The 13,036-nt window shown below is 48.0% G+C and overlaps 1 protein-coding gene across 1 annotated transcript in view; it reads right to left on the bottom strand.

The window, feature by feature from the left end:
- Positions 1 to 8,555: 8,555 nt before the first annotated feature.
- RHEB (Ras homolog, mTORC1 binding) overlaps positions 8,556 to 13,036 on the bottom strand; it is a 53,911-nt gene continuing 49,430 nt past the window's right edge. The window contains exon 8 of the mRNA XM_004046514.4: positions 8,556 to 9,754. Within this exon, the coding sequence (XP_004046562.3) occupies positions 9,662 to 9,754 (93 nt within the window). The 3' untranslated portion in view covers positions 8,556 to 9,661. The remainder of the gene's footprint in view (positions 9,755 to 13,036) is intronic.

Genomic DNA, 13,036 nt, shown 5'->3' on the forward strand with positions numbered 1-13,036 from the left:
AATTTGCATTGCTGTAAAGGAATACCTGAGCCTGGGTAATTTACAAAGAAAAGAGGTTTATTTGGCTCACTGTTCTGCAGGCTGTACACGGAGCATAGTGTTGGCATTTGGTTCTGGTGAGGGCTTCAGGAAGCTTCCAATCATGGCAGAAGGTGAAGGGGAGCCAGCATATGTGGTGAGAGGGAGCAAGAGAGGTGAAATTGGGAGGGGAACCCCGACTCTTTTTAATAACCAGGTCTTGCATGAACTCAGAGCGAGAACTCACTCATTAACATGAGAACAGCATCAAACCATTCACAAGGAATCCGCCTCCATGGCCCAAACACTTCCTACCAGGCCCCACCTCTAACCTTGGGGATCACATTTCAGCATGTGATTTGGAGGGAACACACATCCAAACTATATCACTGGCGACTCTTGGCAGATCACAACTTTGAGCATCACTTTCCTCCTTTGTAAACATGAAAGTTCTGGCTAGCTGTCATTTGGGCTCCTTATCCTTTCTTGCCCCAGTTTGCCAGGGGTTCTCTTGGTCTTAAAATTGCAAGCCACAGCTGGGCGTGGTGGCTCACGCCTGTAATCTCAGCACCTTGGGAAGCCAAAGTCGGGGGATCACCTGAGGTCAGGAGTTCAAGACCAGCCTGGCCAACAGGGTGAAACCCCGTCTCTACTAAAAATACAAAAAAATTAGCTGGGCATGGTGGTGGGCGCCTGTAATCCCAGCTACTCAGGAGGCTGAGGCAGGAGAATCACTTGAACCCAAGAGGCAGAGGTTGCAGTGAGCTGAGATTATGCCATTGCACTCCAGCCCGGGCGACAAGAGCGAAACTCTGTCTCTCTCACACACACACAAAAACGAGAAACAACTGCAAGCCACACATTGAAGGAGCCCTCTGTTTTTGTTTGCCTCCTGGGGCTGCCATAACAAAGTAACCCAGGCTGGGTGGCTTACAACAATAGTGACGTATTCTCTTGTTCTGGGGGCCGGAAGTCTGAAACCAAGGTGTTGGGGGGTTGGTTTCTTCTTGGAGGCTCAGAGGGGAATCTGCTCCAGGCCTCTCCTGGCTCCTGGAAGTGCTGGCAGTCCTTGGAATACCAGTCTCTGCCTCTCTGTGTCTACATTTTTTTTTCTTTTTTTTTTTTTTTGAGACAGAGTCTCACTCTGTTGCCCGGGCTGGAGTGCAGTGGTGCCATCTCAGCTCACTGCAAGCTCCGCCTCCCGGGTTCACACCATTCTCCTGCCTCAGCCTCCCGAGTAGCTGGGACTACAGGCACCCGCCACCACACCTGGCTAATTTTTTTGTATTTTTAGTAGAGACGGGGTTTCACCGTGTTAGCAAGGATGGTCTCGATCTCCTGACCTCATGATCCGCCCGCCTCGGCCTCCCAAAGTGCTGGGATTACAGGTGTGAGCCACCGTGCCCGGCCCCAAATTTATTCTTCTTATAAGGCGGGGATCCCAACCCCCAGGCCATGGACTGGTCTGGTCTGTGGCTTGTTAGGAACTGGGCCATACAGCAGGAGGTGAGCAGGGGGCGAGCAAGCATTACCAGTTGAGCTCTGCCTCCTGTCAGAGCAGCGGTGGCTTCAGATTCTCATGGGAGCACGAACCCTATTATGAACTGTGCGTGCGAGGGACCTAGGTTGCATGCTCCTGATGAGACTGTAACTAATGCCTCATGATCTAAGATGGAACAGTTTCATCCTGAAACCATCCCCTCAACTCCAGTCCGTGGAAAAATTGTCTTGCATGAAACTGGTCCCTGGTGCCAAAAAGGTTGGGGACCACTGTTCTAAGGACACCAGCCATTGGTTTAGGGTCTGCTCTAATCCAGTATGTCCTCACTTTAACTTGGTTCATTGGTAATGACCCTATTTCCAAATAGAGTCACATTCACAGGCACTGGGAATGAAGACTTCAACATGCCTTTTGCCGGGAGACAATTCAACCCACAGCCCCCCTCAGTCCAAGTCCCCAGGGGGTGGTGAGTGGCCCGGCCACCTCTGCGGTCCCACAGTCCTGTCACTCCGGTCTGTGCTCCCTCCTAATCTGGACAATAAGAGCCCTGTGCCATTATTGTCCAAGCCAGTGCTTCTCAAAATGCAGCCCCTGAGCTCGCAGCAGCAGCAGCAGCGTCCCTGGAACTTGGAAGACATGCAGATGTCCTGCACCTGACGGGGCCTCTGCAATCAGGGACTGTGCGGGGGAAGCCAGCCGGTGTCAGCGAGCCATCCAGGTCACTCTGATACAAGCCAATATGTGGTAACTGCCGAGCCAGGCGGCTGCGCTGGCTTAGAGCTGTTACTGTCATTCTACAACTTTACAACAATGCCCCAGACACAGAAAAGGTTGGGCCTTGGAACGATTTCTGTTATGGGATAATAAAAATCCCGACGTCAGAGCTAAGGAATGTGACCTTCCGCTGCTCCAGTTGTAACTCCCTGCTGTCCTCCTGCTTGAGCCTTTTAGGGTAAAGTTCAGCACATATCACCCTCGTCAACCGCGCCCCGTAAGGCAGCCACAGAGTCCTGTGCTGATGTACTTGAATTCCTTGCTGATCTGATGATGATGGGAGCAGGAGGGGAGTGGAGGGATATACAGAACGCCAGGCGGCAGCCACGCGGTGCAGGCAGAGGCTCTGTCCCCGCAGGAGCCTGCCAGCTGGCTGTTGTGTTCTTGTAGGGAATAAATCAGGAGGCACAGCTCTGCCCGGGGCTTTCTTGGGCAGTAGGAGGAACTGGGTGAAAGGTCTTGGCTGCTGAGGCCACAATATTTCCCGAATCCTGTGCTATTTCTTGTGAAACTACGAATCCAAGACTGTTTCCTAGATTGTGGCAGATGTGGGACCCGGGGGGACCTTCAGAGTCGTCTCCCAGGCGACTCTCTCCTTTGCAGATGAGGAGCTGAGGTCCCACCGCTCAGAAGCTGACTGGGCAGGTCAGCAGCCTCCCTGGCCAGGACACAATCTGCTGCGCTGCCACAGGGTCTGGCTGGGCAGGTGTGGGACTGAGCTCTGGGGACCAACAGTGACACCGCACAGGCAACCTTCAGCATGCTGGACATGAGAACGAGGGCGGGCCTGCAATCCTCGGATCACTGTGTTGGTAGTTCTTAGTAGATTATACTGTTCTTGATGCCTTGGGCCAGACTGGAATGAAATATTTTTTCTCAGATTTGGTAAACTCGTTTGCTGGGGTAAGTCGTGGTGTTCCATATTGCTTTGGATGTGTAGCCCAGGAATAAGATGGCAGCACTGCAGGATTCCGGAGCCACCCACAGCACCGACTGCTGCTGGAGATACACAACCATGGGCGCTCATGAAGCTGCAGAAACTCACGGGGACCCTGACACCAGGTGAGAGCTCCAGCTGGCAGTCTGAGGTTAACACACCCATCCTCAGGACTGTGGCTTGGTGCTTCTATAGCACTTTGGAAACATCCAGGGTTTTCATACTTTTGGCTGTGACAACAATCCCTGGTGAAGGGAAGTTTTATAAATAAAAGAAGATCACAAAATATAAAGGAGTTGCCCAAAGGTTTTTATTAGCTGCAGAGGGGGCCAGGACTGGAATGTTCCAAGTCTTTGTCCCTGACTGGGGATGAAGCTCTAACTGGGGTTCCCTGTGGACATCTGGCCATCAGGCTCATGGGCTATGTCCCAATGTGGTGTGGTGGAAACACAGACTAAGTGGGGGATCAAGTAGCTGCCCCTTGACCTCTCTGGACCTCGGGTTCCATGATCTGAAAACAAGGATGTTAAATTAGATCTGATTCTTTCCAGTTCTAACCCCACAGCAGCTCTCACCTGGCCATTCTGTTGCCCTCTAGGAAGTCATTGAGGTAGGGAGGATGGGCAACACAAAAATTGTTTTTTTTTCTTTATATAAAACATCCCCTTCTTGGGGGAGGGTAAGGAGGTGGAATGGTTCTGGAATCTCCCAAGGAATGCTTTGAAGGCATCCTGGTTCAAGGATTGCTAGGCAGTGTGGGCAACCGGAGTAACCACAGCATCCAGAGGCTTCTGCGAGCACACACACCTCCTGGAACCTCAGGCTCTGCTGAGGAGGCTCTGGCACAGGGGCAAGGCAGCAGAGTGCACACCTCTTAGACTGGGGCAGCAGCCTGCGGGCACTACAGATATTCCCTTGAGAGCCCAGACCTCTACAAGCATTGCTATGAGGCAGCAGCACATTCTGGGGCATCTGAGTGACTTTCAGACCTCTGGGTACAGCTGCAATCTCAGTCTGTTTGTATTAACAATGGCAGAGGGCGCTGAGCAGGAGCAGCCCTTCCTTGTTGGGAGCTGGTGTCAGGTGGACTCAATAACGACAGGTCAAACGGCAGCACAATGCACTGTATACATGGTGGGGAATTTTAACCACACAGCAACAGGTGCAGGCTAAATTCAAAAGAACCTGTCCAGAAGGTGGTGCCCTACAAAGGCTCCTCTGCTCATTCATTCAGCAGCAACACCATCAGGAACTGTGCAGTAAGGACCCCAGAAACCTAATGAGAACACTGGCAAAAACTGTCCAAAAAAATAAACGTTTCCAGAGCTCCGGAAATTAACCAAAGGCTCATAACAATCCAGGGAGTGTTGAAGGAAATTGGCCGAATCTCAGAGCAGCGAGCATTGTGGCATTTTTACTGGCCCTATTCACAGCCCTCCAAACCTCTGCCCCTGAGCTCCCTGGTAGCCTTGAAAGCAACAGCAGCAATCCCCATAAAACTCAGCAGCTTAGCAGCCACAGGAAGGGTCAAGTTGGGGTTGGAGCTCAGTGACCTCATTTGCCTGGTCTGGTGGTTCCACCTGCAAGCTAGCCTGTGACCTGACTCTGAGCTAGGCTCACCCAGCACTTTCTCCCTGGGGACGTTTATCAAAACAATCAGCAGCAATTTAGTTGACACTGGGGCAAACAACAAGCTAACAGAAACTGGAAAATGAGATGCCCACAGAGGGCCTGAGAAGCCATTTGCCTTGTCTGGTGGTTCCACCTGCAAGCTAGCCTGTGACCTGACTCTGAGCTAGGCTCACCCAGCACTTTCTCCCTGGGAATGTTTATCAAAACAATCAGCAGCAATTTAGATGACACTGGGGCAAACAACAAGCTAACAGAAACTGGAAAATGAGATGCCCACAGGGGGCCTGAGAAGCCATTATGTTTCCGGGGTTACACAAGAGCCTACAGGCTCCGGGCTGAGTGCTGCTCATGAAATACCTGAATAAGTTGGGTAAGTAGAAGTGCTGACAGCAAAACTCTCCCCGCAACTTTTATACCCAACAAGACTATGCTTGAAAAATAAAGACATTCCCAGATAAACAAAACCCATGATAACCCATTGCTGGCAGAACTGCTCTAGAAGATATACCAAAGGAGCCCTTCAGGCTGAAAGAAAAGGACACTAGACAGTAACTTGAATCCTAATGAGGAGTAATAATGGGCACCTGTAAAGGCAACCACATAAGCATGTAGAAAAGACAACATTAATGTATTTTTTAATTGTAACTTCTTTTCTCTATTTGATTTAAAAGGCAACTTCATAAGCCAATTGTAAGCCTGTGCTGATGGGCATATAATATATAGAAATGTCATTTGCATGACAATAGCAGCACAAATGAGAGAGGAACTGGAGCCAAGCTTTTGTATGCTATTGAAATTAAGTCGGTATGAATCTTAACTAGAGTGTTATAATAAAGTAAGATGTTAACTGTAATTCCCAGGGCAACTGCTAATAACTTAAAACACACACACACACACACACACAACTAAAAGAAACTACAAGGAAATTAAAATGGCACAGTAGAAAGTATCTATTTTGTAGGCTCTGTGCTAGGAGGAGCTTGGAATCAAAGATGTCTGAGACACTGTCTCCACTCCAGCCAAATCTAGTTGAGTAATACACAACATACACAATACAAGGAACACAAGTGATGATCAGTTATGACACATGCTGTATCATATGATAAAACATGAGTGCTTGGATAGATTCACAGAGAGGGGTGCTTCAGGCCATCCTAGAAGCCCCTGGGAAGAGACAATGTTGAGATCTGAAGGCTTAGAAGTCTTGGGAAGGGGTGTCCCAGGCAAATGAAAGAGCCCCAGAAGCCCCCACGGCTAAGAGAGCTTTCTGGCTCTGGAAACTGATCAAGGCCACTAACTAGACAGGGTTGAGCTAAGCAGCAGCAAGGTCACTCTGAGCCTTGAGGCTGGGACACACGGATTTGGCACAATCATCACGGAAGGATTTTAAGCAAAGGAGCAACATGATACTGTTTTTACAAGCTGGCTTTGGCTGAGGTGTAGGGGCTCAGAGGGTGTCCCATTGCAGACCAGGATGCAGTGGAGACAAAAACGGGCAAAACACAAGGTAGATTTTTGAAGGCAAGGCCCTTAGGATTTGTTGATGGATCGGATGGGGAGTATGAGGGTAGGGATAAAGAACAGCTCCCAAATTGCTAATTTTCATACGGACCCAGTGAATAATGGTGTCATTTCCTGAAACAGGAAGTCCAAGAGAGGACCAGGTTTCCAAGGAAAATCAAGAATTCAGTTTTGGACATAGTAAACTTGAGATGCCTATAAAACACCCAAGTAGAGAGTCTGTCAAGATCAGCCTGGAGCCCAAAGAGGTCAAGGTGGGAGATAGACATTTTGGACTCTTCCGGTTACACAGAGTTACAGCTATGCTTGAAGAATATCAAGGCAGAGGGTGTAGGCAGGAAAAAAGGTCTGCTGAGAGGTTTGATACAGAACAGCCAAGGAGACCAATGCACCAGCAGAGCTGGCAGGCTGACCAGGAGATGGTGGGGTAATGATGACGCAGGGGAGACAGCAGTGAACTGTGTGGAATGCTACTGAGAGGTCAAGAAAGCAACCAGAAACTACTAGATTTGGTGACAAGCAGGTGAGAAGCCATTCAGGCAAGAGCATGGCTGGTGAACCAGTGGGGAGAGATGTCCAGAGTGGATGGACAATTTAGTTTTAACAAAATCCTATCACATTAATTTTAATTTGTAATGTGATTTTATAATTTGTATTTTAAAATTTAATTTTGAACTGCAAAATATTTTGGATATAGTTTTATAGTTGCACTTCCTGTATTTCAATAAATCTAAGACTACACTTACTTACCACAAAGAAAAGCATTACCTTTTCAACACAATTTTTTTTTTTTTTTTTTTTTTTTAAGAGACAGGTCTGGCTATGTTGCTAGCTGGAGGGCAGTGGCTACTTACAGGCACGCTCCCACTACTAATCAGCTCAGGAGTTCTGAGCGCTGTTTCCAGGTTGGATGGCTTCACCCTTCCATAGGCAACCTGGCGGTCCCTAGCTCCCAGGTCACCGTATTGATGCCGAACTCAGTGTACACACAGGATTAGCACTGCATACTACAGCCCAGAACACCTGGGCTCCAGCAATCTCCCACCTCAGCCTCCTGAGTAGCCAGGACTACAGGCACATGCATCGTGCCCAGTGACAATGTTTTATCACTGATTGTAAGACTAATGCTCTGCCAGGCACAGTGGCTCAGGCCTGTAATCCTAGCACGCTGGGAGGCCGAGGTGGGCGGATCACCTGAGGTCAGGAGTTCAAGACCAGCCTGACCAATATTATGAAACCCCGTCTCTACTAAAAATACAAAAATAAGTCGGGTGTGGTGGCATGCGCCTGTGATCCCAGCTACTTGGGAGGCTGAGACAGAATTGCTTGAACCTGGGAGGCGGAGGCTGCAGCGAGCTGAGATTGTGCCATTAGACTCCAGCCTGGGCAACAAGAGCGAAACTCTGTCAAAAAAACCAAACCAAAACAAAAAAACAAAAACACGAATGCTCAAACTATCAAGTAAACGAGTCAACTGTCTTCTTGGGATTGCTGCCTTGGGCAGCTGGACGGGGGCCTACCCTGTGTGGCATCTCCAAGGTTCAGCGCAGGATTGACGGCACACAGGGGTGCAGGTTTCTCTGCTGTGTTCATGGCACTCAGAGAAGTGTCTGGCACATGGCAGGTCCCCAGGGCATATCTGAAGGAATGTGTGCACTGCATCACATAAAGAAATGATACTATGCTCCCTCCAATCAGGAGGTCCAGTCCTTAAAGGAACACCTCAGGAGAGTTCAGTTGAACTTCAGTTTCTAGTACAATATGCTGTTCTAAGTTCCATTTACATAGACATAACTGGATGGACTAGGTCCCCATTTTCTGTTCAGTGCTCTTACATTTTTAGTCCTAAGAATAACCCTGGTAATAAGTAACAATACTGTGTTGTCAAAATTTAAAAGGTGATTATTTGGCCAGGCATAGTGGCTTAGGCCTGTAATCCTAGCTACTCAGGAAGATCACTTGAGCTTGAGCCCAAGAGTTTGAGGCTGCAGTGAGCTATGATCTGCACTCTAGTCTGGGTGACAGAGCGAGACCCTGTCTTTAAAAATGTATTTGGTGGAGGTCTTCTCAAGCAGAAATTTCATCCTGGAATGACAAATGAGGCAAAACTATTGAAAAGATCCAAATTAATGGCATGTGTTTTAAGAACATAATTTTTCATTAACAATCAACTGCAAAGCAAAACTATATTTTATTAATAAAGTCAATGTAACATTTGCTTACGTATTAGAAATAGCCCTGTGAAATCTTAGCTGCAAAAGGGAATCATTTAAAAAGCACTGCTCAACTCCAAGTTTGACTTACAGACAAGGTAACAGCCACCAAACAAATGAAATTCCTCTTCTCCTTTACAGCTGCTCCTTGGACAGAGGGAGGCCCGTCGTCTGGGTCTGAAGGAGGCTCCCAAGACTCTGACACAGAACACTAAACTCCAGGGTGTTCTAGGACAGTGACAGGCAAGGCTGTTCTCAATCGTCTCCTGTCTGACACGGACATCGAGCTAAGCTATGAGCAAGGGCAAACAATGCCTCTCAGCAGCTCCTCCTCCTTGACCAGGCTCCCGACCACGGAGCATTTCAGTCAAGGTCTAGGGATTTGAGGGTGGAAGGAGAGAATCTCATCACTGGGGAGGAACTCCCCTCACAGACCCCCCAGGGCCACTCAGCTTCAATCAGCTGTAACCCAGCCCCAACATCTGCAGGCTACTGCACAGGGAGTCCATGGTCAGCAGCCACCTCAGCACACCTCCTCCTGTGGCCACATCTTCACTGGTTTCTGGAATCCGACTGGGGGCCTTCCTGAAGCCAAGTGAGAAACTCAGGACAAGGCTTCTCTTCTTTGAAAGCCACATCAAGTAGCACAAAGGACTGAGGTTTGCAGCTATTTTATTTACAAGTATACATTTAACACAATGAAATAAACACTGATATATTGAAGCCTAGTTAATAGTAGTGTAACAATATGCATCATTTTGATGATTACATTATTTTAAACAACAAACTACACTGAAAAATTAATGCCGATAAAATTCTTGGTCATAATATTAAGAAATACAATATATAAATCGAAAATATGATTGCTTAAAATTTGAAAATGGAAGTGAACTCATTTGGACAGACTCAGAGTTAACATAATCTGAAGGGAGGGGAGCTCTGACCCAAATGATATCTTTCAGGTTAACAGAAGAAAAAAGAAGCATAGTTTATCTTCAAGGAGAACGGGCAGTTTGCTTCTTCAGGTAGAATATATTCCCAGTGTCCTCGGGCTTTGCAGCAGAATCACATCACCGAGCATGAAGACTTGCCTTGTGAAGCTGCCCCGTCCATTTTTTCTGCCTCCAAAATTATCCTTCGAAAAACATCAACAGCAGTCTGAAAAGAGAAAGAAACCCAATCACAGTGTTAGTGTGAAGCCGAACTCCGAGAGTATTTTACGGACTGAGGAGGGCGTGCCACCTGCCCTGCCCTCCTACTGGTGGAGGAGGAGGGGTTCTGGTGAGCCCCAGAACTTCAGGGCCCCCCGATGCCCAGTAAGGCCACTGTCCATCCCTCCTGACCCAGACCATAACCAGCCTCTGATTGTGCTTTTGACCCTGTTTCCTTCAGGCACCAGGAGACGCCCGAAGAGTCCTCACTCCCAGACTCACCACCATCTCCTGTCCCACTCCACCCCACGACCCCCACCCCAGTGTCCTCTGGACCTCAGGGTCCCTCTTCACTTCTGGCATGATCTTTCCTCCTTTCCTACAGGACATACTCTTCCAGCAGCCCTTGCCTCTCACATCCTTGACACTAAGAGGCCTCAAGTGGGGAAGGCACCCTCCATGCTCCTAAGATGCCACGATGCTAGCCTCCAACACCTCTGTGGCGTAATTCTCGGTCATTTCAATCCACAAACTGCCCTCCCTATCTCCTGGCCTCTCCTCTCCTGCCCGTCTTCCTGCCCTCAGCCTCAGCCCAGGGTCAACCCCACCAGTCCTTCACCACAGACAGGAATCACGGCCACTTGGAGCAGGAACTCTTCCTACACTGAGTGGGGAGGAGAACTGTCAGACCCTGTCCTTTATTTTTCTTTTTTTGTTATACAGATTGGAGGTTTCTATGTTGCCCAGGCTGGCCTCGAAAGCCTAGCCTCGCCTCCTTATGCACCAGGACAACAGGCCTGAGCCACCGTGACTCCCAGACCCTGTCCTTTAAATGCAGTCCTGTGGTCATGAAAAACTCCCCCTGTTCTCAGAAGCCCTACAGGAAGTACCCAGTTCTCCTAATCACCAAGAATCCCCCTCCCCCATCACTCCAGTGACTTCCACTATCCCACGAAACCACAACACACCAACTGCCAGTGTCCCACCACACCACCTTCCCAGCTCTTTCTCTAGCTATCCTGAAGCAACAATTCTCAGCCCCACAAGGGGCCTGATTTGTTGACCCTATTATTACACCTCCCCTGTCCCTTAACCACTTCTTGCTGCTCCTTTCCCTCTCGGTCAGCTCAGACTCAGCAGGCCACCATGGCGCCACTGTACTTCAACTCCCTTCCCTACCAACTGTCGCTGGCACGGTTCCCGCGGCCACACCATAAACGCTGCCCAGGGAAAACACACACCGCTCACTGCTGACCTCACACCCATGACCAGGAACCTGGCGCAGACACTTGGTGCTGCCTAGCCACCCGCCTGCATCCCTGGATCTGGGCACTCCCCAGAGAAAGGATCCACGCCTTGTCCCTTCTCCTCAAATGTTCCCCATGCTTACGCTCAGCTGAAAACCTTGTTTTACACACTTCACTGGAAAACAGAAGCCACATTCATGCAAGAACTCCACATCCTCCATCCACCAAGCTGACCCACCCACTTGAATGTGGGCTCCCATCCTCAGCCTTCTGTCCTGTTGGTATGAATGAGCTGTCTGTCCTCCTAGTTAACTGAAGCCAACCCCAGGTCCCACCCCGCTTGTCTAATCTAGGTCACCGGCTTCAGATCACCTGATTGACAGGAAGCAGTGTGTAGAGAAAAAAGGACTAGATGTGGATGAGATTTACAATTCAGTCCTAGTTCTTATACCACGTAAGGTAGTGGGTGATCTTAGAAAAGTCATTTAACCTCTCTGAAACTTAATTTCCTCACTTCTAAAATGAGGCGGTTTAACTACATGATCTGAAGGATACAGTCCGTAGGCACTCAATGGATTGATTTAATGCAATTTTTAAAATATAGGTATCTCTTAACTATCTCAATTCTTATTTGAATTCTGTGTATACTCAGAAACTGAGCTGACTTCGATAAATCCCTTGCTATCTGGAACTTGGGAACGAATTACACAGATCTGTTTAATCAGTTTTTTTCGTCCGCACGTAAGAGGACATAATCACATGGATTCACTATCCCTCCATATCCCAACACAGGACAAAGCCAATTTGACTGTCACAGGATACTTGGGCTGACGGATAACCCACTGTGCTAAACATTATGAAGGATATTTATATAAATGATACCGACTCAGATCTCAGAACAAATTAAGAGGGCTAAGAGAAGAAACCACAATTTCTTTTAGCTGGATGGATCCGGAGGGGTCAACAAGAAGGTGAAATCTAGGTGGGGCCTTGAGGACTACAAACCTCCGTCCTGCGGAGAGGGGCGGAGCAGGGAAGGAAGAGTGCCAAGGCTGCTGGCGCCCGGCCCTCCCAGGGAGGAGGCACCACCCTACTATACTAGAGTTTCCTCAGAGAAATGAAAACCAAGTCATCTTACCCGAGGATCAAACACCACCACATGTTGAAAACACATTCAAAATATGAAACCCCACATGAACGTAAGTAGATACTTAGAGAAGGGCTATTTTAAACCGGAGGGGAGCATGAGGAAAGGTGAGACATTTTGAAAGTGGGGTGGACAGGAGATGGTGTGTTTAAGGAAGGGAGCAGTTTGATGTGATGGAAAGTACAAGAACGTGGTGAGAGAAGAAACTAGAAAAGAACAAATTATTGACTGCATTCAGGACCAGGCAAAGGGTTCTATAGAGAAGGGGCAGTTCACTGACAGTTTCTGAGTAGAGGATGATACCATCAGATGTGTATCTTTAGAAAATTAAGGGCAGCAAAGAAAAATATATAGGTGAAAAATGCACTGGGGGCGGGAGACAAGCTTGGTGCCGGGGGTCTAAACGAGAGCAACGGAAGAGAAGGGTTCATACAGGATTGTGAAGCCTCCGGAGGCAGAATCCACATCCTTCCCAGAACATGCCTTTGAAGGCACATCTGCAGGGTGAAGTTGGTACTAAATGCTTATAAGATGGTTCTTCATCATTTCTATGTTAACAATTAACACGTACGTCTGACCCGGTTTCATCTAACAGAAAAAAAGCCAGGGGGTGGGTAGTTACAAAATTAGTACTAAAGTGATATAATTCTTTTTTTTTTTTCCCCCTGTATGGACTTATTTCTGTACCAGCTATTAATACAAAACAAAAATATATGTTTACAAAAGGTAGTATTTCCTTTACTAATAGTTTCTGTTTATCCTACAAATATCCTAGGTTCCACTGTAAGTAGAATACTGACTGAATTTATAAACACCTAAGTAGTATCTTCCTAAAGCAACACAAAACTTGGTATTAGAAATGGAGGAAGGCCACATGTTACACAGGAGTGATCAA

Source organism: Gorilla gorilla, chromosome 6, assembly GCF_029281585.2.
Source record: "Gorilla gorilla gorilla isolate KB3781 chromosome 6, NHGRI_mGorGor1-v2.1_pri, whole genome shotgun sequence".
Lineage (NCBI taxonomy): Eukaryota > Metazoa > Chordata > Mammalia > Primates > Hominidae > Gorilla > Gorilla gorilla.